General features: G+C 52.6%; 4 protein-coding genes and 1 long non-coding RNA gene across 6 annotated transcripts; 3 read left to right on the forward strand and 2 right to left on the reverse strand.

Moving 5' to 3' along the window:
* Window positions 1-6,791: 6,791 nt before the first annotated feature.
* Window positions 6,792-8,056, reverse strand: LOC120669400. The gene is made up of 3 exons (XM_039949160.1): window positions 7,981-8,056; window positions 7,163-7,549; window positions 6,792-7,064 (listed from the first exon to the last, which is right to left on the reverse strand). Exons 1-3 carry the CDS (start codon window positions 8,054-8,056, stop codon window positions 6,841-6,843), a joined length of 687 nt encoding a protein of 228 aa, XP_039805094.1. The 3' UTR covers window positions 6,792-6,840.
* A 3,457-nt stretch (window positions 8,057-11,513) lies between these two features.
* On the forward strand, window positions 11,514-14,177 carry LOC120669718. The gene is made up of 5 exons (XR_005672763.1): window positions 11,514-11,794; window positions 11,907-12,987; window positions 13,451-13,495; window positions 13,589-13,647; window positions 13,743-14,177. It is a non-coding gene; the product is annotated as an uncharacterized LOC120669718 (long non-coding RNA).
* Window positions 14,178-18,009: 3,832 nt separating this feature from the next.
* On the forward strand, window positions 18,010-23,091 carry LOC120669719 (serine/arginine repetitive matrix protein 2-like). Of its 2 annotated transcripts, XM_039949556.1 has the most exons (8): window positions 18,016-18,717; window positions 19,887-20,051; window positions 20,353-20,448; window positions 20,545-20,634; window positions 21,707-21,811; window positions 21,906-22,046; window positions 22,132-22,419; window positions 22,590-23,091. In XM_039949556.1, exons 1-8 carry the CDS (start codon window positions 18,187-18,189, stop codon window positions 22,878-22,880), a joined length of 1,707 nt encoding a protein of 568 aa, XP_039805490.1. In that variant the 5' UTR covers window positions 18,016-18,186; the 3' UTR covers window positions 22,881-23,091. The 2 variants fall into 2 exon arrangements, with proteins under 2 accessions (XP_039805491.1, XP_039805490.1); XM_039949557.1 differs by lacking the exon at window positions 20,545-20,634 and having other exon boundaries at window positions 18,010-18,717.
* Window positions 23,092-23,242: 151 nt separating this feature from the next.
* On the forward strand, window positions 23,243-24,818 carry LOC120669722 (chlorophyll a-b binding protein 8, chloroplastic-like). Its single transcript, XM_039949559.1, has 3 exons — window positions 23,243-23,653; window positions 23,746-23,807; window positions 23,923-24,818. Exons 1-3 carry the CDS (start codon window positions 23,525-23,527, stop codon window positions 24,536-24,538), a joined length of 807 nt encoding a protein of 268 aa, XP_039805493.1. The 5' UTR covers window positions 23,243-23,524; the 3' UTR covers window positions 24,539-24,818.
* Window positions 24,608-26,593, reverse strand: LOC120669720 (alpha carbonic anhydrase 7-like). Its single transcript, XM_039949558.1, has 5 exons — window positions 26,417-26,593; window positions 25,822-26,261; window positions 25,567-25,737; window positions 25,418-25,471; window positions 24,608-25,296 (listed from the first exon to the last, which is right to left on the reverse strand). Exons 1-5 carry the CDS (start codon window positions 26,538-26,540, stop codon window positions 25,195-25,197), a joined length of 891 nt encoding a protein of 296 aa, XP_039805492.1. The 5' UTR covers window positions 26,541-26,593; the 3' UTR covers window positions 24,608-25,194.
* Window positions 26,594-27,496: the final 903 nt, after the last annotated feature.

Consider the following 27,496-nt stretch of genomic DNA (forward strand, 5'->3'; position numbering starts at 1 on the left):
CCAGTGCCGGCGCCGGCCTCCTTTTCATCTCACCCCTCGGGGAACACATGCGGTACGTGATACGCTTGCATTTCCCTGTGTCTAACAATATGGCGGAATACGAGGCCCTCCTCAGTGGCCTCCGCATCGCCATCGAGCTCGGCGTCAAACGCCTCGACGTGCGCGGTGACTCTCAACTCGTCATCGACCAAGTAATGAAAGAGTCTAGCTGCCACGATCCAAAGATGGAGGCATACTGCAATGCAGTGCGCCGCCTCGAAGACAAGTTCGATGGCCTAGAACTCAATCATGTCCCGCGCAAGTATAACGAGGACGCCGACGAACTAGCCAAGATTGCGTCGGGGCGGACTACCGTCCCCCGAACATCTTCGCTCGCGATATCACCAAGCCCTCCGTCGAATTCAAGCACCCAACGGAACCGGGCCCCTCGTCCGCCGGGCCCTCCGGCGGGAATCCCCCGGCGGACGAGGCCGAGCCCATGGACATTGACTTCGGGACCACCTCCGCGGACGAGGCCGAAGCAATGGAAGTCGACGAGGCCCCCACCTCGCAATATTGGCGCGTCCAGTACTTTGACTGGATGATTCAAGGGGTCCTACCCTCGAACCGCGCTCAGGCGCGGTGCCTCGCTAGGCGGGCCAAGTCCTTTGTCCTGATCGACAACGAGCTACACAAGCACAGTCCCTCAGGAGTCCTGCAGCGATGCATTCCCATCCCGAGGGAAAGGAGCTGATCCGCGATATCCACGCAGGCATCTGCGGCCACCATGCCGCGCCACTACAGTCACCGACGCCACCGACGTCGTGCGGACCTGCGAGGGTTGCCAGTTCTATGCTCAAAAAACACACCTCCCCGCGCACGTTCTACAGACCATCCCCATTACATGGCCTTTCACTGTGTGGGGGCTGGACCTCGTTGGTCCGCTACAGAAGGCACCCGGGGGCTTCACCCACTTGCTGGTGGCGATCGACAAATTCTCCAAATGGATCGAGGCTCGACCCATTGGCAAAATCAAATCCGAGCAAGCGGCTCTATTCTTCACCGATATCGTCTTCAGGTTCGGGGTCCCGAACTCGATTATCACCAACAACGGCACCTAGTTCACAGGCAAGAAGTTCCTGGCGTTCTGCGATGACTACCACATACGTGTGGATTGGTCGGCTGTGGCACACCCACAGACGAACGGGCAAGTGGAGCGTGCCAACGGCATGATCCTCCAGGGACTGAAACCAAGAATCTTCAACAAGTTGAACAGATTTGGCCGAAGGTGGCTCACGGAGCTACCCTCGGTCATTTGGGGCCTGAGGACGACACCGAGCAGAGCCACGGGCTATACCCCGTTCTTCCTCGTCTATGGCGCCGAGGCCGTACTCCCCACGGACTTGGAGTACAGGTCGCCGAGGCTCAAGGCATACCAAGAGCAGCAGAACCAACGAGCCCGCGAGGACTCGCTGGACCAAGTGGATGAGGCTCGAGATGTGGTGCTCCTACACTCTGCGCGCTACCAGCAGTCTCTACGAAGGTATCAGGCGCAGAGAGTCCGGCGCCGAGACCTCAACAAGGGGGACTTGGTGCTGAGGCTTCGACAGGACAACAGGGGCCGCCACAAGCTCTCACCGCCATGGGAAGGACCGTAAATAATCGCCGAGGTGCTCAAACCCGGCACGTACAAGCTGGCAAACGAAAAAGGCGAAGTCCTCTCCAACGCTTGGAACATACAACAGCTACGTCGCTTCTACCCTTAGAATTCCGAGCTATTTGTACATCGTTTGTACTCACATTTTTGATTTCCCGAAATAATAAAGAAGTACGCTTTACTTGTTTATTTTTGGGAACCTTCCGGACCCTCGAGGGCTCGGATGCGCACGGACACTGAGGTACGCTCGGCTTTACCCTCGGCAAAGCCAAGCCTCCCTCGGGGGCTACTACGGGGGGAAACCCCGAACGTCCCCGAAAATCGCCAATGTTTTTTTGAAATATTTCCGTCTCGTCCTTAACCTTCTCGTATACTTGGAAAAAACGGACGCGAGGCATAAGCAACTACGGTACGGGGCCGGCCGAGTCGTGTGGCCGCCTATGCCTCCGGGATACGGCACCCCCCTCACCACCCCACCCCACGCCTACGTTGTTTATGAACACGAAATTCCTCGCAGAAGTTTATCTAAGTCGCATATGAGAACACGGAAATAAAGTAAAGAAACAAAGGCTCGAACGCACAAGGCCTCGATGGGCCACACAGTCGATTTAACAAAAATGAATTTCTTATATTCATAAGATACGATTACAAAGTGTGATTACGATAATCACTAATCTATTACATGGGCTTCGAGGCCCAGATTTCCTACAGGCTACCATCCCCCCCTTGCGGGTCTTCAGTGGCGTCGAATTCAGCAATGGGTGGGATGTCGGCTTCGAGCTTCTCGGCGAGGAATGTGGCGAACTCCTCCGCGGCCGCGTCGGCTTTGTCCATGATGGCCGACGCGGCGTCCGCATCAGCGTCATCGGGAACGACGTACCCCGACGACACCCTCTGGAGATCCATGAGGTAGTGTGTCGAGGCCACGGCGAGGGCCCGCTGGACACCGAGGCAGAAGGTGCTCTTGGCGTGTTCGGCAATCCGACCGCCTATAGCGCGCAGGCGGCTGATCACCGAACTGCCCGAGACGGCACCCTCTCCCTCGAGCCCTTGGCACACGCTCACGGCGGTTTGCTCCAGCTCAGCAAATTCCGCCTGTGCCGCCGTGAGCGCGGTGTGAACTGCTTCCTTCGCCGCGGATTCGTCCACCACCTTCTGCCTCAGCTCTGAGCAAAGGAAATCAATGTAAGCTACGAAAAGAAACAAACCAACGAAAATTCGAAGGTACTTACCCATGATGCTCCTCCGTGTCTCCTCCCTCTGGACTCAGGCGGCCTCTTCGAACGAGGACAAGGAGTCTTCCTTCTCCTTGAGGGCGGTCCCCACATTTTGGAGGGCCACCTCCTTCTCCGCGAGGGCCTCGCCCTTTTCCCGAAGGGTTCCGGTGAGCGCGACAACGGCCACCTCCTTGTGGAGGAGCTCGGTCTCCTGTCGCTCGAGCGATGTCCTGAGGCGCCGTAGTACGGCGCTCTGCGCCTCGGCTTCCCGAGCCTTCTCCTCGAGCGCTGTTCGGAGGCGTTGCAGCTCGGCAGCCTGCGCTTTGGCCTCCCGAGCCTTCTGCTCCGCTGCGGCCCTCTGGACATCCCGCTCATCGGTAGCCCGCGCCAAATCCTCCTCCAGTGCCTGCTAACGCGCTCCCAGATCTGCCATTTTCGTGTTGGCTTCGATGTTCTTGAGCACCAGCTCGGCGTTGTGCTGCCCGAGCTGGCTCATCTGGGAGTACATCCGGGTCATCTCGGCGCTTTTTTCGCGCGAGATTTCCCTCAGCCACTTCAAGTGGGAGGGCGTGGGTAAAAGCATGTTAAAGCCAAATCGAATCCAAGCAATCATCAGGGGAAAATATTTACCTTGCTGACCTGGTAATCCGTCCCCTGATGGAGCTGGAACGCGCGGTCGAGGGCTTGTAGGATCTCGCGGCCGACACCGAGCTGCGCGTTCCAGGCCTCCTCCTTCTCTTGCTCTTTGCGGAGGAACTCCGAGGGGAGCCCGGACGGGATGATCTTCCCGTGATGAGGCCCCTCGGACGTCCCCACCTCGAGCACATCCGCGCTGGCCAATACGAACTCGGCGATGTGCGTGGCGGCGCTTGCCGCAGCAGCAGGGTCGATTTCCATCGAATCCCCGTATTCCTCGTTGCTGTCCGGCAGCTCCACCACCACCACCATGCTCCCTTGCATCATCGGCACCGGCACCACCGCGACGATACCCTCGTCCCGAGCCTCGGTGGGCTCCGAGACGGGGGCTCCTTCCACCCTCGGCGCCCCTAGCGCCGTCTCCTCCTCTGCGACGCCCTCGGCCTCAGCCCTTGGGGGCTCGAGGGCGAGGGTCTCCTCCTCCGCATGGTCGGCAGGGCGCTCCTGCGCGCCCCCACCAATTTCTCCTTCTGTAACCGACCGGGCGGCGCTGGCCGCGTCGCCCTAACCGGCCTCAACTTCGATGTCCGGGTCGCCCCAAGTTTGGCGCGCTGCTAGCCCACCGTCGTCGAGGGTCGGCAGGGTGGCCAGCACCGCAGCCCTCAGGCTCGAGTCCTCGCAGAGGGGAACGACACCCTGAGGGAGGATCAGGTGCTCCGGGATGAAGATCTCCCCCATCACCGCCCGTACCAAGACCTCCAGGCCTTCCTGGGTCAGATCGCTGCCCTCCCCGTGGTGGGTCCTGCTACAGTCTTGGAGTCCAATGAAGCTCCAGGCAGGACGCGGTCGCTGCTTCAGAGGGGCAATCTGGCGCTTCAGGAAGTCCCCAAGCACGTGCAGTGAGGTGAGGCCGCCCTCCGCCAGCGCCCTGATCTTGCTCAGCACGGGGTCAAACTCCGACGGCAGGGACGGCTTGGCCCTCCAGAACTAGCGGTCGGAGGCGGGTCCCCCGGTCGGCATGACGAGGTGCTCGTTGGCTTCGGTAGTGGCGATCACCCACTCCTTGCGCCAATCCTCCCACTTCCCGCCAGTAAGCCCGGGAATGTAGTGCATTCGCAAATCGCTCCTCGTCTGGAAGTAGTACGCCCCCACTTCATAATTGCCCTTCCCGGACTTCACCAGGACGAAGAAGTGGCGGAAGATAATGACGCAGGGCCGCGCCCCCATGAACATCTCGCATAGGTGGACGAAGATCGACGTCATGAGGATGGAGTGGGGTGTGAGATGCTGGAGCTGGAGGCCGAAATCCTCCAGCAGCAGCAGGAAGAACGAAGAGATCGGCAGCCCCAAGCCGGTGGAAATGTGCGAAATAAACAGCACAAATTCCCCGGTGCGCAGATCGTCGAGGGCAACCGAGCCTGTTCGAATCCCCCAAGCAGTCTCCTATGGACTCCACCCAAGCAGGCGGCACACTGTGTTCAGTTCCTCCTCGGTTTGGAAACGACGGGGACGAATGAGGGACGCCATCTTGCTGTGGAGGCGAGGAACAATCTGCGCAGAAGAGCAAGGGGCGAGGAGGCTCGAAGGCAAAGGGGCGCAAAGGTTTGGAAGGAAGAAGGCGAATGCGGAAAGGTAACCGCGGAATGCGGTTCGGCCCTTTATGAAGCCTGATCCATCCGGTGTGCCCAGGAACCGTCGCTGGAAGCCAAGCGACGCTCACGCCTGGCGTTAGCCGCCCAGTCCATGACCAGGGGGCCCAGGCCCGCCTGTTAGGGGAAGCGGGTAACAAACGAAGGTGTAAAAAGGCGGGATGTGAACCGTCGCCCGCGTGAGAAGCGAAGCGGAAGCTGAGTTGATGTGCGCGCACAAAGCGCTGGCAAGACCAGGCTTTCCGGGAACTGCGCTGGTGGTAAAGATCAAATTTACCCCGGCCGCAACAATGCCGAGCGTCGCTCACGTGACTAGGTGTACCACTGTATGTGGGGGCCACGAGTCAGTAAGCCGTTGCGATGTGATGAGGCAGCGAAAAACCCGATGGATGGTCAAAGCCGGACAAGACTCCTGCAGTGTGCATAGTCTAACGCTAGAGGCTTCAAGTTATGCAGAGCCAAATCACAGTAGTGGCCCCACCTGCGGATTCGTCGCCTCTCCCGATGTGGGCCCGGGGGCCACTGTCGGTACCCTGTAGCAGGGATACCCACTCCTACTACCACAAGGCAGGACTCTCGTAGTCATCCGTAACTACGCCCTAAGGGGCGGAGCAGCCGGCCCCACGGGTCAGGCTCTTACCTCACCGGGCCAACGGCCCCGGACCCGCTCCCCACTCTAGGATGGGTCCGGAGACGCCACGTGTCCCTGAGGAGGGGAAGCTCCGCGCCAACAGCCGAGGGCTCGGACCCCCCCCCCCCATAGGGGTCCTAGACCACCCCGCGTCCGTCCGGACCTCCCACGCGTGTAGAACCAATACACCGCCAGGGCGGGGTCCGGGGGCGCCACGTATCCCGCAGGCGCAGGCGCGGGCGCGAGTCAATGCGGGTGGTTGAGGCGTGTTCTGCCGCCGCGGCACGCGGGGCAGCTTTTGTCAGGCCTCACTATAGACCGCATATTACCGAGGTACACAGTACAGCCGAATGCGCCGCATCCATGCAGAGCCCATTTGCCGCATTAAATGGATATGACGGCACGACACCTTTTCATCATACTGCCTATGCCGCAAGCTACACGGCCCGTTCAGCTACGCTGCAGGCAACGCCGCAACCTACACCCTGGCGCCGTTTCGACAAGACAGGGCATGGCAATGCCGGACGGAAGATTCCCACGGGCAGAGCAAGGAAATCCAGGAATGAGATCTCCATCGCCTGCAATGTCATAGTGTCTGTACAGTATATTATTTTATACTACATCGTTGGGCCCACCTGTCGGGGACTCAACGGCCATGTACGCGCCTCCTTTGAGATATAAAAGGGAGGCGCTCGCTGCACACTTTAGACAGGCCAAGACTCTCACAACACAAGCTCGGTTCCACTCCGAACAACCCTGCTCTCAACCTCTTGAGAGCACAAGCAATACAACACACAGTGGACGTAGGGTATTACGCTCCGGCGACCCGAACCACTCTAAACCTGTTGTATTCATCGCATTCTTCCACCGAGATTGGGCTAATCCTAGCTAACCCCCGAGTACTCACCCTCTGGGTTTAGGCGGGTGCACTACGCCACCCGGCTATGGGTTTGCACACCACGACATCTTAGTACTCTTCTTATCTTGTTTTTCTTGTCTCCTTTTTGCTATTGCAGCGTGTCTTATTTGCTTTTCAGTCATAGTTTTCTCAGCTTGAGTTTCTTTGTCAGCTTAGTCAGCTTGAGTTTCTTTGTCAACTATGTCTCCTTGCTCTCTCAAGTTTCTTTGCACCTCACTTACATCTGGATCTTCAATTTCTTCCTCTCTTGAGTATCTTTGCTCGTCAAGCAGCACAACATCATCATCATCATCCAATTCCGGTAGCAGGTTGAGGGGTGCTTCATCTTCCATTGAATCAATGGTGGTGCAGTTGTACTTTCCCTCAATAAGATGGCCTACGTAAGAACAAGAAAACAATACACAATTTGAAAAAACATAACGCAACAAAGAATATCATAAATCATTAATTTGGACAGCAAAGATCAAAGCTTACCGTCATATAGCTCACCAAGTGCTTCATACAATGGAAAGCTGGCTTTGTTGTTTCGAAACCTCTTGATCTTTGGGAACGATTGTTCCAAGTTATCCCACATAGCTGAAGATCCCTCGACCATACATCTCTTTTCGTTCCAAGAGGACCCACTTTGTTGTCTTGCCGCTTTCAACATCTTGTAATCTCTCTTTAATTGACCTTCCTTCTCTTGAATTTGACTTTTGCTGAATGATATGTATCTGTTCCGAGTATGGAATTCCTTCACCATTCTATTCCAACCTTCTGAGTTCCAGCCATTATCTCCTCTGCATCCACTATCTTTGTAGTCATGAAGGATTTCAACGAGTGACTTCTCCAACTCTTTATTCCAAACTGCTCTTTGTTTGCCTAAAAAAACAATGGTCAGTCATTTACATACATAATAAATATACATTGTGATTAGTATTGAGAAATTATGAATAAACAATAAATATCATACCTTTTGGAGAGCTTGCTGTCTTCTTGGCAAATCTGCTCTAAGGAGAGACTTTCTTCATGCTACTACTTGTCGTACCTAGTATTCTACCAAACTTTGCAACTGGCAATCCCCTTGAACTCATACGGACTTTGGGTGAACCTTTCCCAACCATAACTGTCATATTATACATAATTTTATTCAATTATTACATAATATTAATCAATTATTACAACTCATGGGAAAAAAACTAATGTCGACTAATCTTCATGTACATGTTGCTGATATTGGACCCACATCTCTTGAGCAATTGAGTCTCATAATGCGCTGCCTTCTGCACTACTAGCTGCATTGCCCTGATCACCACTTGGCAAAACAACAAAGTCTTCAGGGTTGATATTATCTGGTTGATCATCCAGCCACTCCTCATCTCCTTCCATTTCCCTGATTAGATTGTGAAATATAGCAGCTGCAATGGGTAACTTTACTTGATTCTTCAACATATGGAAGGTTGCGACTTTAAGAATAGGAAAGCGCTTCTTAAGCACTCCTAAAGTCCGTTCCACATGGTTCCTTAGTAGCGTGTGGCGATGATTGAAAACCTCTTTTGAATTTTGTGGCCTTCCATGACCAGGCCCAAACTCTTTCAAGTGGTATCTGACTCCCCGATACGGTGCTAGAAAATAAGAGGTGTTTGCATAGCCTCCATCAACAAGATAAAACTTGCCTGGAGGCACCTCAAATCCTTTGCTCATGGCAGACCTCAACACTCTAAAATCCGTAGCAGATCCCTCCCATCCACTAGAAACAAACGTGATTTTAAGGTCAAAATCACAAGCAATCATAACATTGATGCTCAGTGTGTTCTTCCTATTTCTAAAAGGGTCAGCTTTTTCAGAGGCAATGGAATTTTTCTTGTGATCTGTAGGATGATCTCAAGACAACGATGGGGCCAACTTCGACGATTTTACACGGTTGTTTGCTACGCCTGCCCTGGACGATGATCCCAGCTTGCATACACCTGTGGCTCTGTTACGCCTTCCTACCAGAGACGTGAGACCACCGGACCGTCATAGCTACCCTACAGATCACGTACACGCACAACATAAGAGAGGTCGGCATGGCAGGGTGGTTAGTTGTTGCCACTTGTTTCTCTATTGTCATTATGGACCTGTCGTCTTGGTTTTCATATTCCGTACTCAAACGTCGTCTATGCTACCTTGCAATGCAAGCACACTTTTACAGTACTAATGAACTATTAGACCATGATATGGTGTATAAATAGTGTTACGACAAACCGAGTATTTTTTCCTAGAATTTTTGAACCAAATGAGGGGGGGCAGCCCTTTTAAAAGGGAATGGGAGGTGGTCGCCCCGCAGCCGGGCGGCCAGATCCAGCCGCCCCGCTGCCGGGCGACCGGTCCTCCAGGGACCCGGGCGCAAATTTTTTGCGAAAAGTTTCGCAGAAAAGCCCCTGCCGCCCGGCAGCGGGGCGGCCAGGTGCCGGCCGCCCGGCAGCGGGGCGGCTGAGGTATATTCCTGTAAATTTCGAAAACAAAAATATATTTTTGTAAAAAATGAAATTGAAAAATAAAAAAAATAAAAAAGCGGGCTTCTGGGGTGGTGGCCTAGTTGTATCTCCTCACACACAAGAATAAAAAATAGTAATCGAACTGTAAAACAAAAACGGAATTTCAATGAAAACACAACTTTCTCATAATCTCTAGCGATATTCAAAATTTTCATTTCGTGTGCAAACAAATCTCTCTCACACACTCTGATAGCCGCTTATATTTTTTTTGTTAAAGAAACAAATAAAACGTCATTATCTTACTTTGCTGATGCCCCCAATAAAATCTTGGTTATTGTGTGGTGCCAATTTTTTTTTGAGGGGTACTAAAGCTTCCATTAATTAGGAACAAAGTACGAATTACAAACGTCATCCGGCGGATCGAAGAACCACACATGCCTCCCTAACGAGTTATGCAGAGACCTTCTTGCCAAAATGTGTGCGTCTTGATTAGCTTCCCTCCTTTCATGGACGAAGACCATCTCTTGGAAAGAAGCCGCTCCCTCCCTGATCTCCTTTATGATATGGCCATAAGACCCCAGTGTGGAGCCCGACAAGCTTCTCATTGCATTGCTGCAATCACTGGCCATTTGGACTCGGCGAAAGAAAAGATCATTTGCTAAAGCTAGACCTTCCCTGCATGCCAAGATTTCCATAGTTTCTGGATCAGTAATATCTTCTATAACCACTGAAGATGCTCCAAGAAAATCTCCTGCTCCATTTCTTGCAACAGCTGCTACAGAAGAGAAAACTTTATTTTTTGATAGAGCAGCGTCTACATTAATTTTCATCAACCCTTGTGGAGGGGGGATCCATCTTGGAGAGCTGAGTACTGGTCGCTCTTTTACTTCCTGTCGTGTCCCTGATAGAGAGATCAGATATGAACCTGTCCACAAAGCAACGTGTTGATAACAGACTAAAGGAATTCTCATATATCGCCTTTCTCTTGGCGTGCCAGATAGCCCATAGTGTTACCATTACTCTTATGGTTTCCTCCTGGTAAAGATGAACTTGCTGCTACTAGCCAGGTCTTTGCGTTCTGCTCGTGAAGGTTGCACACATATTCCATTGTCTCCTCCTTTTCTAGCGCCCAGACGCACTTGGCCATGTTACATTCAAGCAGGGAGTGCTTCCATGAATCACGTGCACCACATATTTGACAAACATCTTTTGGTGCCATATTCCGTCGATGGAGGACGTTTCCCGTCGGAATCGAATGTTTCGCCAGTCTCCATAGGAAGACCCTGATCTTCGAAGGGACCTTGATCTTCCATAGAGAGGTCCATTCCTTTTCATCGGCCCGTACATCTGACCTGCTGGGGATACCCTCTAGCCAAGCTCTATTTGTTTCTCTATTTTGCACCAGCATACGGTAGGCCGAACGAACCGAGAAAATGCCCGTCTTCTCATAATGCCATGCCCAGAAATCCTCCTGCCTCCTAGTGGTCAAAGGAATAGAGCCGATGATATCCGCATCCATCGGCGTAAAGAAATATTGAAGCTTCCCTCGATCCCATGACGCCGATGTATGGTCCCATAACTCACTCACCATTTGTGGTGGATTTGGCCGTGGGCAGGCCAGTGGCCTGAGGTGACCATCTTTTGGTATCCAATTCATACTCCAAATATTCATTGACTCGTCTGTCCCAATCCTTCTAATGATACCCTGGTGCAACACTTCATTTTGTGTGCAAACAAATCTCTCTCTCACACACTGATAGCCGCTTATATTTTTTTGTTAAAGAAACAAATAAAACGTCAATATCTTACTTTGCTGAAGCCCCCAATAAAATCTTGGTTAGTGTGTGGTGCCAATTAAAACGGGAGGTGAGGACGGTGATGAGATTTCTAGCGCCAGTGAATAGTAAAAATTTTGACCGCTAATTATGGTGTCAAACAAAGTCAGTTTACAAAACCAACTTCAGAACCCGGCGCTAGTGACTATAAAGAATCTAACGAGGCCTTTGACCGCGTGATTAGAGGATGGTTACTGTAGCATCACTGTATCAAATCATCGATTAATTACCGCCATTAGATTCGTCGCGAAAAGTTACACCCATCCGTAAAAAAGTTTTGCAAATAGACTTCATTTAGTGCTTCATGCATGCGAAATTTTTTTTCGAGATGCGTGCGTGCTAGTTTACTAGCACAGCCAAACAAGGCCATGACTAGAGATGCAAGCGGGGCGGGCTTTGCCGCAAGCCCGCTGGACGAACCCGCGCCTCAAACCCGCGTAACGCCGCAAATCAGTCCGCATAGCTGAAGCGCCTCTTTGCGGCGTGCCCGCGGCCCAGCGGCGCCGTGAGCCCGCAAAAAGAAAAGGCATCAGGAGACAGGGGAGGGGAAGGGGAGAGAGGGCGTCGACCTGAGATCTAGAAGCGAGGGCGCCGGTGCGCCGCCCCCCGCCGGCCTCGCGTGCGTGCGTCCATGGCGTCACCGTCTTGCGCGCCGCCGCCCGCTTGCGTGCCGCCGCCCGCTTGCGTGCTGCTGCCACCAACCGCCGATGGATCCACAGCTACCCGCGCTCCGTTCTCGCCTCTTCTCCTCTCTCTCCACAAGAACAACGAGAAGTCAGTGCAAGTGGTTGCGGCGATGGTGTGCCCCAAGTGTAAGATCTCGCTTCCTCCTCCCTACCTAGATGATTCTCCCGCTGGAATTTTCAATTCCTCTTATTTCTCTCTGTTGTTCCTTAAGAGGAGTTTGTTGGATTTTGGATGCAGGTTGGGAAAAGCTAGGGAATGACGACTGGAACAAGGGCGCCAGGTATACATAAACGAAAGCGGCGGCGACAAGAACAACAAGATCGGACTCCTCCCCCAAGAAAACCAGATCAGCTCCCACCAACAAGCATGAGGATTTCATTATCTCACTAGAATCAGTTGTGGATCAGGACCGGTTGCACTAAGTTCCTGTCCTTGTATACCTTAAGATAAGAACAATAGCAGTAAGGGGACATTATACAGTGCTAGGCCTAGGAGAAGTTAACAGTGTATAGGGTATGGGTTTAATACTGAAAGTTGGAAGAAACGAGTCCTAGGCCCAGGTAATTTGTAAAACGTGTTTGGCACCTCTCTTTTTTCACATAGACCACATGTCGACTTTATTGTTGGGGATTGAGCATCCAGTGCGCAAGTCTTGAGTACAATCGCAAGCATTATTGCCTGCACCTGTACTGGTTGGTTGAGCACCCAACTGTTCTAGCCTACCTTCAATTAGCCATGATAGTGATAAGCAAGTACTGGAATAGAGAGTCTTTTTTTCTTAAACCCTGATGAACCTGGAAACTCACCACAAGTCACTACTGCACTGGATACTGGATGCTTGGCAATTCTCTGTTTTCAGATAGCTCTTGCAAATAACAGGTTGGTTGCCTGCTGTGTAATTTGCTTATTAATTTATATGTGTCAAATTAGAGGCTATCTGTTTGTTGCTTGCTGCATTCGACCACTTGTTCAATGGTTATCACATTGTTGATTTGTTTCCTGTGAGGTGAAGGTAATATGCAATATGATATCTGAATTTAGAAGTTCATGTTTTGTGATGATGCATTATGATATCTCTGTCAACATTCAGTCCATATATCCAGTTTCAATACTACAATCAGCAAATTATGATGTCTTCCATCTGTGCTAATATGTTTGCTCCTTTCCTAATACATTTCAATTATTTCAGACTGTAATATCGCCCATGATGAAATAGCTGGATACTTAATTGGAGATGATGAGTATGACGACGATGATTTACGAGTCGTAGACCCATGAGCATTGATCTGCAATACTTTTATTCTGATCTTACTACAAGGTACTGAGTATTACGAGCTGTAAATGGAATGATAATAAGTGTTTACATAATCTCTGAATATATTTTCCACCTTTATTGTAGATAAAATTTGGACAAATAAGACAACCTGAAGCACTTTGGATATCTGCAGAACTAAAAGACCAGATACACCTATGTTTTCTTCCACTAGTTGGGATCTGATTCAAGTACTGTGTCCATGCCATATTTTTTGTGTCACATGACTAACATGATGAAAGAGCTCATGCAACTTCCCAAACGTTCCTGGGCAGTTCCTTGCAGCTTGGTGCATGACTAACACGAGTTCTTTCTAGGAAGGATTATGATTACATTGTAACCAACGATTCAGTATCTTTTGTGTCACATGTACATTCATTTATTTTTGATTGAGTAATTATTTTTACTTGAGGAACATAGAAAGATTCGCCGGTGCAATTTACTAAACAAATTGTTTGTCAATTTGCAGGTATATTGGTTCCAACTCGGGAGATGTTTTGCACGAGGGCTTGTGGTGAGTAGTACTAACTTTCTGATCTATAAGATGCAGTTATATATTGGTTCTCAGACACCATCCTAAGACGAAATGGACTCCCTTCTTTTTCAGGAAAGAGATGATTATGCGCTAGAACTTGCAATGGGAGACGAGTGAGCAGTGCCTAAGAGGTCGTGTCCTCTCAAATTAGAATCCCTGCAATACTGAATACGTTCACTCTCTGTTCTTCCCCCAAAATCTGACTCTCCGCTTTCACTTCTTTCAGGATTGTGGTTTTAAGCTCTGTTTCCGCAGTTGGTAGCTTATAGAGTCACAAGGACCTGCTTCGCAAGAGGGGTCGAGAATTTTTCTTTTTTGCTCTGTTCACAGTTCGCCCCGCTTGCATCCCTATTCATGAGAGGCCCCGAGCACATGACGCAGGGAACTACTAAGTTTGGACAAAGAAAATCGGTCAACAAGACGTGCCGACGATGTCAAGCAGATTCACACACTTCCTAGTTAGGGCAGATACATTTCTATATGTCAGCAGTTTCATATGTTGTCTCATGTAATGTTATACATAGGAACTTTTTTACTAGGCCGCATAGAATTTTTGGTGATGTGGAGGAGAGAGAGCGAGGTGAGAGAAAGAGATGGTTGCCTCACGAAACAACCGTCTCATAGGCTAAATTTTAGGAGTATGAGACTACTTCTCATCATTGCACGAATTGTTATTTCCATGCAACTTAAAATATTTTTTTATTTCATCAACAAATCAAAAGATGTGGTATAACTATTGGAGAACTAAAAATCCCGCTCGGTTTTTTACCCCAGCAGCTTGCCTGCGGTCCGCAGTCTCTCAGGCTGTCCGCAGCGGCGACGGTACCCTATCCGTTACCGAACCTGCAGGATGCTTTTAGCGTTTCGCAGCGGGGGGACGCTAAATGATATGCGATGATAGAGTTCGAGCGCCGAAACGGCAAATCTAGCGGAGGTGGCGAAGGCACGCTATCTGCCACGTCCGTTTGCTCGCGCCGCTGCTCCAACTGCCCGGTCGCGTTTGGGCTCGGAGCGGGAGGAGCAGCCGCCCCTGCTCGGCGCGAGGGAGGGCGCCAAGGAAAAAAGAGAGGAGGGAGGGAGGGGAGGAGCTGCCGGAGAGGGAGACCGGCGCGGCGAAGCTCGACTGCTCGAGGCCTGGCGCCGCCGAGGCCTGCCGCGCAGGCCGGGATCTCTGGGCCGCCGACCTCGGAGGGAGCAGGGGACGCAAAGGAGAGGGGTCGCGCCACCGCCGGAGGGAGCAAGGGCCGCGGCCAAGCGCACCGCTCCGCCCGCCCGCGGCGAGGGGGGAAGAGGAGGTGGTGCCGCCAGATCCGGCCGCCAGAGCGAGGGGGGAAGAGGGAGGAGGAGGGGCGGCCGCCGGAGGAGATGGCCGGGCTCGCAGCCGGAGCGGGCCGCGACTGGAGCAGGAGGCGCGCCGGAGGGAGGAGGGCCATGCGCCATGGCCGGAGGGATCCCAGGGAGGGGGGAGAGGGAGAGAGAGAGGGGAGAGGGAGGGAGACCGGAGAGAGAACGGGGAGGGAGTGCGCGGGGTAAAAAAGAAAAAATAATACTGATAAGTGGGTTCCTGTCCGGATAGTTGGGATAGAGGGAGATATAGAGGATGGATGGGTGTAATAAAACTGAATATAGAGTAGAGAATTTTGATGACCAAACAGAAATATTTTTTATAAAAAATAAATTTAGAGTACGACAAGTGCGGACAGGCTCAGCCCATCCGTGTCGCGTCAAAGCACCGGAGCCTATAGATGAGCAAACGGGCCGCCCGGCCCGGCCCGGCTCGGGCCGGGCCCGGCTCGATCGTGCCGGGCCAAGTTTGGCCCGTCGTGCCACCGTGCCGGGCTGCCTCGGGCTTCGTGCTTGGCTGACGGCCCAGGCCCGGCTCATGGGCCTATTTTCGTGCCGGGCCGGCCCAAATGGCTCGACCAAAATAGCGTGCCGGGCCGGCCCAAATAGCCCATAAACATATGACGATAACATTTTCACAAATGTTTAAAGAATCGTATAAGCTAACTATTATTTCTCAAATATTATTAAGTTCATAAATATTAAAAAAAACACATAAGTTACACCTATAAGCTAACTTATTGACAAATGACAAGTTATAAGTTAATATATAAATATATAATTATAGTTATATATAAGCTAACGGGTCTCTACCGTGCCTTCCACTAATTACAGGCCGTGCCGTGCCACCCGACGGGCCTGCCTAGCGGCCCAAACCCGACTCGGGACCCGTGCCGTGCCAGTCCGGGCCCGTGCCGTGCTTGGGCCGTGCCGTGTCGCCCGTGCTTGGCCGGGCTACCGGGCCTCGGGCCTTCTGCTCATCTATACCGGAGCCGCGGCGAGTACCGCGAGGCGTGCGCCGGCGGAGCGCACGATGCGTGCGCCTCCGTTGCAACGGGAGCACGGGGCCAGCAGGGGCGACGTGACAGCCCCGCGGCTGGCGGATTGGCCGATGCCGCGCCACCTAGTTCGGTGCGTCACGGGCGCCCGCGGCCGGCGGCGAGAGAACCAGAGCCCAGAGGAGGACAAGCGCGGGGCGTGGTCACGCTGCCTGTGCAGCGACATCCAACCACCGGGGGATCCCGTGCGCCATGTGGCCCCGCGATACGGCCGCCGCCTGGGCATCTGACCAGCAAGATGCCCGAGCGGTACTGTACGATCCTAGTACAACGATAAGCAAGACAATGGACACGGGCACACAAAAAAGTTTTCACGCCCCGTTTCACGATTCGACCGCCACGACTCTCGCAACGGCATGGTAAAGGCCCTGTTTGGTTTGTGCAGTAGTATAAGTAGCACAAACTTTGACTAATAATTAGTGGTATTAAATAAAAACAGTTTATAAAACTAACTTCACAACTCCTGCGTTACTTCGCGAGATGAATTTAATGAGGTCTTTGACCGCAAAATTAGAGGGTGGTTACTGTAGTATTACTGTAACCAATTATCGATTAATTACTATCATTAGATTCATCGCGAAAAGTTACACTCATCCGTGAAAAAGTTTTGCAAATAAACTTTATTTAGTACTCCATGCATTGAAGATTCTTTTGTAACACGAGTAGCGCGGGAGAAACCAAACGGGGCCAAAATATCATATGGCTTGCAACTTTGCGAGCAGCCTGCTGCTGACACATCAGGAATCCAGGATCATTCTTGTGGGCCAACCGTTACCTTGAATTTTAGGCCCTGTTTGGCAGGGCTCCACGAGCGGCTCTAGCCGGAGCCCTGCCAAACGCCCATTTTTGCTCCAGCTCCAAACAAGAAGCCAGACTTGGAGCCGTTCGCGGCTTCCATATGGGGAGCGGAGCCACGTTTTCGTGGCTCCAAGCGGCTCCGCCCCCCTCGGTCCCAGAATGCCCCTCCCCTGGTGGCAGCGGACGGAGCGCACGCACGAGGTGGGCCTGAGCGGCCGGCGGCGGCGGAGGCAGAGGAGGATGCCGAGGCAGCCGGCGGCGTGGAGAAAGACGGCGGCGCGCGGCGGAGGCGGGTCTCGGCCAGCACACGCTTGAGGTGGCCGCGGCGGCGGAGGGAGCGCGTGCCCGGGGCGGGGCCCGAGCGGCCGGCGGCAGCAGAGGGAGGGCGAGCATGAGGGCGCGTGCCGTAGGTGATCTCGTCGGCCAGCCAGGAGTGCTCGCCGGACAGGTGGGCTGCGAGTGCCCGCGGAGAGCAGACAAGGTAGCAGCCGGGCTCCGAGCAGTGGCACGGGGGCGTGCCCGCACACGAAGAAGAGGTCGAGCCCCGGGCAGTGCGCGTAGGCGGAGGCGGCTATGTTGCCGTCGCCGTCGCCATTGCGGAGGGAGGAGGATGATGGCGGAGAGGAGGGGCCCGGCAGCGGCGGTGGGGAGGAGGATGTCGGCGGCGGGGAGGGGCCGGGGGAGCCGGTAACGCGGGTGAAGGCCGGGAGGTGGTGGCGCAGCGGAGATCGGGAGGCGGCAGCGCAACAGAGATCGGGAGGCGGAGCGGACGAGAGGTCGGAAGGTGGACGATTGGATAAGTAGGAGATGAGGAAAAAAAGAAAAGAGGGAGGGAAAAAAGAAAAGGAGAGGAAAAAGGAAAAGAAAGAAAAAAATAAAATATAAAAGAAAAATATAAGGAAGGGCAATTTAGACATTTCACAATCTCAATCCAATAACTGAAGCTATTTTGCCAAACGTTTTCCAAAATGGCTCCAGCTCCACCAAAAAAACTGTTCCACCAGAAAAACCGGAGCCAGAGTCATTTTTAGAAGAGCCGGAGTTCTAACAAACAGTCCCTTAAAACGGAGCGTCCACGTAGCACTGGCTGGGGAGTGGAGTAGCAGTACTCCGATTCAATGCGTGCAGTGCATGTGCATTCGTAAATTCCCCTCAAAACCCGGCGCAAGTTTAAAATTCGAATTCGCTCGCAGCCGCATCGGCATCGCATCTCCCCTCGGCTCCGCTGACAGGTGGGCCAGCCTAGAGTCCACGCCGCCGCGGGGCACGCATGTGTCACGCGCGGGGTTTGACAGGCCGCGGCAGGATTTGGAAAATTTCTCGTTCCAATTCTGCGCGGTGCACTCGAAGCTGTTGCCGTCGCCATTTCCGTCTCTTACCTTCCCGGGGGGTTGGAGGAGGAGGTGAGCTGGGGGATTAGGTGAGCTAGCGGCCGCTCCGAACCCTAGCTCGCTCCGGCCGCAGGCGGCGATGGCGGCCCTGGAGGACGCGGGCTCCGCCACGCGCGGGAGGCCAACTGCGGGCGGCGGCGGGGGAAGCCGCGTCCGGCGCTCGAGGAGCCTGAGCCGGTTCCCGCCGCCGTCGCCGCCGCCCGAGGACGCGGCGACGCCGTCCTCGAGGTTCGTCAACAAGGTCAGGGGCGGGGGCCGCGGCGGGCTGCCCCCGGAGATCAGCCTCGACGACCTCGCCGACGAGTTCTTCCGGGCGAGGGCGGAGTCCGAGGACGACGAGGACGAGGACGCGGCGGTCGCGCGCGGCCGGCCGAGGTACCCGGCGCCCGCCGAGAAGGGCGGCGGCGGCGGCCGGCGGAGCTCCACCGCGCGGTACGCCAGGGAGACGGAGTCGTCGCGGCAGCGCGAGCGCTCCGTGTCGCGTCCGCCGGCCCAGCGGCGAGGTGTAGCGGCCAATGCGGTGAGTGGCGGCCCCGCAGCGAGGAGGCAGCGCTATGCGTCGGTGGACCGTCGTGCTTCCATGGATCGGCATCGGTGGTGCGATTCGGATGTAAGTATCACTAGAATACTTCTAGTTTTTCCGGTCTATGTTGATTTTTCAAAAAAAAAGTTGTTGATTTTTCATAATGGCATTTAATTTAGGCTAGGGGTGGATTCAATTTCAGATTAAACTACTGAAGTTGTTTGGGGATAATTGAATCCTGTTTTTGTGGGTGCCTGGGAGTTGCATTGCTCTGTTAGGAAAATACTAGAAATACACATATATCTTTTACCTGGCAAAATAGGCAAAACTTTCCGTGTCCATTTTGGGACAACTGTGAAGACAGCGAGGCGCTTTATTCACAACAACAATTCTAATTGCTGTTCTATATAACTGAAGTTACAATGCCTTTTACTGTTTCTCACTCAAAGCTCTGGTGATGATCATTAGTGTTTACAGATAATGTTATATTGTTGATGTCCTGAAATCAGATGGGAAGGTAGTGAAATTGGGTAACCGGTACAATTCAAACTTGATACTAAATTACAAATATGGTATCTGATAATGTCCTAACATATACAAAAAACTTGACCTGCGGGGGGTAAGACCGCCCCCACGGCATTGTTTGAGAGGTAGAATGACCTTCTCACAGCAGCCCAAGAAAACCCCCGAACCCCTGCCCCACCCGTACACGGGGGCCCGTCGCCTTGTGAGTTAGGCCGTGCTCCACAGTGCTTTGGACATGAGGCAGGCGAGGGTTTTTTTTTACCTGCAGGCGGAAATTCGTCCCAACCAGGGATCGAACCCACAACCTGTGGGGTGCCGCCGGACTGCCGTGGCCAACTGGTCCGACATCCTTTGGCTGTCCTAACATATACATAACACCGTGTTTCGTTGTCTATTGTTGCTCCAGTTGTTTGGTGGATTATACTCTCTGTTTGATTGTTAACTTCAATAGCTAATGCTGTCTAGCATTCTAGTGTCTCACATTGTTTTTTTCTGTTAGTGTTATCAAATATATGTTTGGTTACTTAACTCAAGCTTTTCATGCTTTGCTGTGATCCAGCACTGCTGCAGTACGCCATTCCTGTTCAATTGCCCAATGTTTGTTCCTTTCGAAAAACCAAAATTATTTATATTTTAAGCTTGTTCCATTTCCGTGCTTGATTTAAATATTTGTTACAGTTTTGGTATGTACAATTTTATTATTAATCTGGGTTCATGTTTTTTGGGTGCAGAATGATATGGAAGTTTCTCACCGGTATGTTTCTAGGGGGATACACACCAAAAGTAGTAGCGGCAATAGCCTGCAGAATTCATTTATTAAACCATCTAAAGCAAATCATGCTTTGAAGAGGTCTACAAGTCAAAAGGATTTCTTTCATTCACGAGATAGCAGCTCGGTGAGTACTTTTTGGCTTCTTTATATTTTTTGAACTGAATTTGGATAAGATATCAAATAACTTCCCCTTTATCAAAAAGTTGTGCTATAGTATCCTAGTACTAGCTTGTACAATTAACTCTAGTGTTCTATTCATAGATTAAGGGTCTTGTCTGTTTCTCGTGCATACTAAATTTGGCTGTATGGTGGGTTTTTGTAGCCTCAACTCAAACTGTTGTTCTGTATGATTTTTTTCTCTCGAACAACCGTTGTTCTGTATGATTGAAATTTATTAATGTGCATTATTACCATGACTTCTGCAGAGCCATTCTTCACTTACTGATGATGAGTCTAGGAGTTCTCATTCTTTCTATATCAAGAATCAGAAGGCAGCCTGTGCAGTTTATGGTCTTGACAAGGTGATTTCACAATCTTCATTCATTTTTTTGATCGAAACTAGAGAATGCAAATAGCAAGAGTTCATTGGTTATTGCTTTATATATGTAATTTGATAGGAGCACCAAATTGGTGATGAAGTATTGTATGATGTTATGCGGAAAGAAGTTAGGCAAGCTGTTGAAGAAATCAGGACTCAGCTTGAAAAGGTATTTTTCTTTTGTACATAGTGAGGCCCTTCGAGCCCCAGCCTCTGCACATTTGTGTGGGTAAGGCTTGGGGCTTAAAAACAACCCTTCCCCAGACCCCGCACAGTGCGGGAAGCCTACGGCACTGGGTACGCCTTTTACATAGTGAGGCCCTTAATCGTCTATTCGCCTTTGGTTATCTCCCCTTGGCTTAGATGATTTCTCTAGCTTCATATGTGTACAAAGCTTTTGATCGGTGCGATAACATGATGAGTATGGCAATTGAAGAATGCTGTGTTTCAACCAACAAATTCAAGGGGCTTCTCTGTATGAGAAATATTTCGCTGGACGGGTAGAGGTCTTCAACCTTCATTAACCACTTACCCTGTTATAGAAAGGTTACTTGGATAGTATGCTGCAGATTAAGTCTTTAGTATTGGGGCACTAATGCCTCAAGTTTGATTTATATGTACAGAGACAGGAGTTCACATGCTGAGACATACTGGGAGCAGCGTTCTAAGCTAATGGTCCCAGTTCCTATCTAGAGAGTAGACACCCTAGAAAAGTTTGCACTTTACTTCTGTTTTATGGTGATATGTCGAAATTAGCACAGCTATATGCTTCTGTATGGTATGATTGCGAACAAAATGTTACGTGCCTTCATTTGGAGTGTTTTCTTAATGGATTCCTTGCCATCAGATTGTCTTTCTATTTTTAAGAAGTATGTTCTTAATTTCTGGAGTACTTATCCTACAATTGTAATTTCACGTCATCAGAATACTTCTGCTTTGTCGAAACAGCATTGATTTCTAGGTATGTAACAGTCAGGTTGAGTAGAACAGTAGTAACTGTTGGCATGGTGATCCTGCAGAAGCATCTCTTTGAGAATTTTTTTTTGGCATGGTTAATCTATATTGTTCAATTGACATCATGTCTTCTTTTGAGAGCTTATATCATCGCATCGGCTGCTTGTTAGGGGAAGAAAATGATTACATTTGGTCATTCCTTGCTACGCGTACCAGTGTTTGCTAGAATTGTAAAGCTATGATCCAATAAATTTGATTGCCTTCTCTTTTATCTGCGCATTCTCCAGACCGTGACAAAATCTGAACCTTCAGAAAAGGTTTTAAGCAGTGATGCACAACCACCACAAGTTATTACTGAGCTCCGAAGGAGCTATACTAATAAATTGGAAGAGGTATGTTTCTATGGAAACAGAATGTTTTAAATCTTTGTATTAATTCTGAATCTTTATTCAATTTGTATTTTTGCTTTTTCTATGCATCTTTCAGTCCGAAAAGCGGAAGCAGGAATTGTTAGCTCAATTGGCTGCAGAAGAACAACATGGTCATGAGCTCACAAAAATAGTTAGAGAACTGCTACCTACTACTAAGAAGACTGCAAATCTACAAAGGCAGCCGCGGCACAGAAGAGTAAGCTTACATGGTTGCCTTTTCAATTGTTTACAGTCATTATTGTGCACGTACAAACAAGAAACTTCATGTAAATTTCTTCCAGAGGAGCAATGATAGATCAAAGATGTCAAAACGACTTACTGAAGAAGCTGAGCAATACTTTGAAGATTTCCTGTCAAACGTTGAAGACACTGACTTTTCATCTTTTGATGGAGAAAGAAGTGACACAAGTTCAACCAAGAAAGATGTGTTACATAATGCTATGATAGAAACTCCAGTGGCTCTCCCAAAAGTAGGTTCACCTTCTGAGGAAGATGGCCTTGTCCTTCCCTGGTTGGAATGGGAAACTACCAACGATCTTCAAACCTCTCCATGCAAAACCAAGGCTCAGGTAACAGTCACACCACATTGTTCTGTAGAAGTGGTAATCTGTTTCTTGTTCTTAAAATGTACATTATTAAAAATTACTTTTAAATGGCAAGGATGTTTTGTGAAATAGGCGAGCTAATATTTTCCAATGTTACCTTTTCTCTGATTGCATGCTTAATTGATCATTTGTAGGGAGAAAGTACAGCTTGCAGCACCAGCAACCAGACTGTAAGCAGCCGTGGGAGCTGGAGCCCTGGAGACTACGCCACTTCAACTGCCTCCAAAGACAAAGTACTGGCCAGGTTTGAGGAGGTTGGGATTCGTCAAAGCAGCTGCCCTCATTTCGCTGGAACCTCGTCATTTCACATCGACGACTATCTTCACCTGCGGCAGAGTGAGGACCTCCTCTTTGAGAAGTGGAGGCAGAAGCAAAGAATCGAGTCTGGCGGCCTGTTCCTGTGCAGTAGACCGACGATTCTGTAGATTATGGCCAATTATTTCTCGGCCTGGTCCCTGGCAGGATGAGCGCAGTGTGCCGATGATGAACGGGGTAGAGTTAGGCCAATAAATGGGTAGATTTACATTTTTTTTTGTTACTATTTTAGTTCATTCTCTCTCAGTTTTGTGAATCAGCAGTGTTTTAACCAAGGACGGGATGACGGGTAGTATTACCTCTGGACTCTGAAATTTTCGACGTGTCAGTAGCTTCATGGGCTGGAACTGTTCTGGGCCTTGTTTCGGCCCACGGTTCCATCTGGAACGCGCACCCCACCCACTGCTGCAGCCTTGTCCGGCTCCAAATTATCCGGAATAAATGGGCCAGGAGCCCAGGACTCCAGGAAATGGGCGAAAAAATAATCTTGGCCAGGAGAAATAGTTTCCGCGACGGCCTCGTGCGGCCACACACAGAAACGGACGCGCCCTTATCCCATCGTACCCGCCACACGGCGCGCCGCCAGTGGCCCCGCGGATGCGGCCTCATCTCCCCCGGCCGCCCCCGCGCGCGGTTTAGATTTCCCTGGGGGCCCCTCTCGCCGCGCCGTCACATAATTCTCCGCGCGCTCTTCTTCTGCGCCCCTCTCCTCCCGAACAGCAGATACCACACAAGCAGCGGCAGCGAGTGATCCATGGCGGCCCAGGCTCTCCTCTCCGGGCGGCAGCTGCTCGGCCGCCCCGTGCAGTCGGCCGTGTCCCGGTCCTCGTCGGCCAGGAAGGCGCCCTTCGTCGTCAGGGCCAGCTCCAGCCCGCCGGCCAAGGTCCCTAGCTACTACTAGCTCCGATCCTCGCTGCTACTGATCCGTGAATGAACGAATTGAATTGAACTGAATCTTCTTGTTTTTCTTTGCAGCAAGGCGCCGACAGGCAGCTGTGGTTCGCGTCCAAGCAGTCCCTCTCCTACCTCGATGGCACGTACGTGGCTGGCCCTTGATGAATACGTTCTTGCGGTTACTACTACTGTTACTGTATCGATGACGCACGCGTTCTGAATCTCTGACCTGATGATCTGAACTGCGTGCCGCCGCAGGCTGCCCGGCGACTACGGGTTCGACCCGCTGGGGCTGTCGGACCCGGAGGGCACCGGGGGGTTCATCGAGCCCAAGTGGCTGGCCTACGGCGAGGTGATCAACGGCCGGTTCGCCATGCTGGGCGCGGCGGGCGCCATCGCCCCGGAGGTCTTCGGCAAGCTGGGCATCATCCCGGCGGAGACCGCGCTGCCGTGGTTCAAGACGGGCGTGATCCCGCCCGCGGGCACCTACAACTACTGGGCCGACTCGTACACGCTCTTCGTCTTCAACATGGCGCTCATGGGCTTCGCGGAGCACCGCCGCCTCCAGGACTGGTACAACCCGGGCTCCATGGGCAAACAGTACTTCCTCGGCCTCGAGAAGTTCCTCGGCGGCTCCGGCGACCCCTCCTACCCCGGGGGCCCGCTCTTCAACCCGCTCGGCTTCGGCAAGACGGAGAAGGAGATGAAGGAGCTCAAGCTCAAGGAGATCAAGAACGGCAGGCTCGCCATGCTCGCCATCCTCGGCTACTTCATCCAGGGGCTCGTCACCGGCGTCGGCCCCTTCCAGAACCTGCTCGACCACCTCGCCGACCCCGTCAACAACAACGTGCTCACCAGCCTCAAGTTCCACTAGAGATGCCGCCGGCCGCCGCCTGTTGTTGTAGTGGGAGCGAGAGAGGTGATCGTCGATGTGTGTTCGTCATGTGCTGGCTGATGGGAAGGATTATTCCGAGGCGCTGCATGATCCGTCCATTGCCCGGCCTGCTCGCTGCTCGTAACGAATTAGTAATCCATCCATCCTGTTAATTCAGACCCAGGAACTGTACTACTGCACATGGTAAATCAATGTACAATTCCGATCGACTCCAGTGTCATTATATATGTTGAGCGACGACGGCGTCCATTTCATCTTACCATCAGTTCATGGTTGTCTAATTAACCCTCCAGAACAAAAAAGAAGAACATTGTGAGTGCAGTGACTCAAGAAGAGCTTCTCGTTGACGTTGAGACGAGCTTTTCTTGTGAAGATGTTCGAACGACTTTAGTTTACTATAGAAGTAAAGCAAATTTTATAATGTAAGGAAAGAGATCTATTCGGTCGTCGAAATATGTATAGTACGAGGAATTATTTTTAACATCTAATTCTTTTTCCCAAAATAAGAATTCACGGCACGGGAAACACCAGGAGTTTCATTGCAAATGTTTTCTTTTAGATCGTATCAGTGCAGTTCGGGGGACACGATTGAGTTGATCTGTGCCCGTCCCAACCCGACAAGCATGAACTGCTCGCTAGTCCCCCGGCCCTCCTCGGCCGTGCCCCGGCGAGGTGTAGTAGAAGGAGACGCCCCTGCCGTTCGCCTCCTGGATCGGCCGCGCGTTCCGCCTGGCGCCCTGCACGCACAAGCAAAATTTTCTTGTCACCGTCCTGCATCTCTATATATATGCAACAACCGAGGGGGCGGTGGGCGGGATGCGCGGCCGCCCGCCGGCGAGGTGGAAGAACGGTGCTCACGTCGTGGACGGCGTGCCGCAGCAGCCTGACCTGCGGCCGCGTCACGTGCCTTATCTGCAGGGGAAAGCACAGTGGCGCCACGCGTCACGGATCAACTGATCGAGGGCTCCTACTACTGGTACAGGCCGCTCATGGATCTCAGTACTCACCTGGCGGGCGACCACCCAGGTGACGCCCTCCGTGCAGGGCGGCGTGGTGAAGGAGCCCGCGTACCTGTAGTACACGGTGCTCCGGCTCACCGGCCGCCGCGGGTCCACCGTGTCGTCGATGAGCTCCTCGTGGTCCTTCCTCCTCGCGATCCTCCTGATGTACCGCTCCAGCTGCACATCCATGCATGGCTGGCGTTCAGATCAAGCGCGCATCCATCAGATCGGCGGCCGGTTTGGCTGCTGGCCGAGACTGACCCTGCGTAGGGTCCTGTCGCGGCGGCGGCGGCTGATGCTGTAGAGCTGCGCGACGACGGCGTACTTGTTGCCGCCGGCGTCGCTCTGGTGCAGCATGTGCAGCTCGAGGGCGTAGCGGCGGCCGTTGATGGCGTGCTCGCTGGGCGAGTGCCAGTGCATCTGCCGGAGCCGGTACGCCACGCCGTCGACCACCACGCCGCCGGGGTTGCTGTTGAACCGCACCATGATGTCGTGGCCGCGGTTGACGATGGACGCGGCGGCGGGGCGGTAGGACCGGCCGAGCCGCCCGGGCCGGTCGGCGAGCCCGGCGACGGCGTCGGAGAGCCCGATCGGGGACTGCAGCCGCCCCACGGAGCACGCCGCCCAGTCCCGCCGCACCAGCCCCCACCGCTCCGGCCCGTTCCCGGCGTCCCGGCGGTAGCTGAACTCCCCCTCGTCGTCTTCATCGGCCGTCATCGTCGATCCCGCCGCGCCGGCAGCACAAGTTCGACGACAAGGATCAGAACGCGTGGCGCTACGGCCAGAACATTTTCCGAATGAAAGCGGCGCCACTCACGGTGCCGTGGGCGTGCGCGAGTGAACCCGAAACGCCTACCGATCTCTTGCGCCGCGCCGAAGGTGACGAGCAGCGGCAGCGAGAGGGAGACGGCGAGGACGGCGACGGCGACGGCCGCCGCCGCCGCCACCCTGCTGCTGCTGCTCCGACGCGCCGCGTACATGGCGTCGGCCGGCCACCTCCTGCCGTGCCGTGCCGTGTCGACGAGAGAGTGTGTGGGCGCGCACGCTAGGATGATTTACCGGGGCGGGGCGGGGCGGGGGCGGGTGTGAAGTAGCTGTGCGCGAGCGCGGGCGGGGCCGGGGACAAAGCGCGTGACCGCCCGCCGGCAAAGCCGGGCGTCACGCGGCGCGCGCAAAGGATCCAGGTGGTTTGTGTGCCGCGGTGCAGCGGAGTGGGAATCTTATTTTGCCACGGGCAAAACTTTTAAATTTTCTTTCTTTGATGGCAAAAAAACTTTTAAATTTTCTTGTAACAAAAGAAAAGGCATATTTTTAAAGAAGCATGCACGGCGCCGCACGCCTGATGATGAAGAGGAAACGAACAAGTCGTTGATTCTTTTTTTTTAAAAAAAACGACTGAAAAATAACAAACAATTCCTGAACTAGAACCACGTACTGGGCCTCTTCATGATTGGGCCGACCACTCAGCACACTGTCGAGCCCAACCCAGCAGGTGGCTGGCTTCCCGGGCCCAGAAGAGAGAAGACCCGTTTGCCTCCGAGGTTCCACCTGTCGGCCGCACCGCCTGACCACGCCGCGCCGCCCTCGAAGACGAAGCGCTGGCGCCTGGCGGCGGCGGCGGCGGTTGAGACTTGAGAGTCGCGATCCGATGGCCGCCGGGCAGGCGTCACTCCGGCGAGGCGCTGCACGTGCGGAACCGTCGAATCGAGGAGGTGTCGCCGGCGAGGCGAGATGCCGTCGGTACGGACCAATCATGCCCTCCAGAATTTCACCCATGTCGCGCTATTCTATCTAGCAATAGTTTTTTTTTTTTTTGCGCTTCTAATTTGAGTTTTATTCTGAACCTCTCGTTAAACTGATCAACCAAGAAAAACCAGCCGCCCGGCTCCAAATTCAGATAAGAAGGTTTACTTCCTCTTGTCATGAATGAATGAAT

This window comes from Panicum virgatum, chromosome 4N (assembly GCF_016808335.1).
Source record: "Panicum virgatum strain AP13 chromosome 4N, P.virgatum_v5, whole genome shotgun sequence".
In the NCBI taxonomy this organism is placed as follows: Eukaryota; Viridiplantae; Streptophyta; class Magnoliopsida; order Poales; family Poaceae; genus Panicum; species Panicum virgatum.

Bases quoted from the DNA above. Each gene is read 5' to 3' on its own strand.
- LOC120669400 (XM_039949160.1), bottom strand. From the start codon at position 8,056: ATGGAAGGAGATGAGGAGTGGCTGGATGATCAACCAGATAATATCAAC. The intron at 7,550-7,980 runs GTGATCAGGGCA...TTGTTTTTTTAG, and splicing joins CTTTGTTGTTTTGCCAAGTG to GCAAACAAAGAGCAGTTTGG. The intron at 7,065-7,162 runs GTAAGCTTTGAT...GTTCTTACGTAG, and splicing joins ACTTGGTGAGCTATATGACG to GCCATCTTATTGAGGGAAAG.
- LOC120669719 (XM_039949556.1), top strand. From the start codon at position 18,187: ATGGCGGCCCTGGAGGACGCGGGCTCCGCCACGCGCGGGAGGCCAACT. The intron at 20,052-20,352 runs GTGAGTACTTTT...TGACTTCTGCAG, and splicing joins ATTCACGAGATAGCAGCTCG to AGCCATTCTTCACTTACTGA. The intron at 22,420-22,589 runs GTAACAGTCACA...GATCATTTGTAG, and splicing joins CATGCAAAACCAAGGCTCAG to GGAGAAAGTACAGCTTGCAG.
- LOC120669722 (XM_039949559.1), top strand. From the start codon at position 23,525: ATGGCGGCCCAGGCTCTCCTCTCCGGGCGGCAGCTGCTCGGCCGCCCC. The intron at 23,654-23,745 runs GTCCCTAGCTAC...TTTTCTTTGCAG, and splicing joins GCTCCAGCCCGCCGGCCAAG to CAAGGCGCCGACAGGCAGCT. The intron at 23,808-23,922 runs GTACGTGGCTGG...GTGCCGCCGCAG, and splicing joins CTCTCCTACCTCGATGGCAC to GCTGCCCGGCGACTACGGGT.
- LOC120669720 (XM_039949558.1), bottom strand. From the start codon at position 26,540: ATGTACGCGGCGCGTCGGAGCAGCAGCAGCAGGGTGGCGGCGGCGGCG. The intron at 25,738-25,821 runs GTCAGTCTCGGC...ATGGATGTGCAG, and splicing joins GCGACAGGACCCTACGCAGG to CTGGAGCGGTACATCAGGAG. The intron at 25,297-25,417 runs GTGAGCACCGTT...TTGTGCGTGCAG, and splicing joins TGCGGCACGCCGTCCACGAC to GGCGCCAGGCGGAACGCGCG.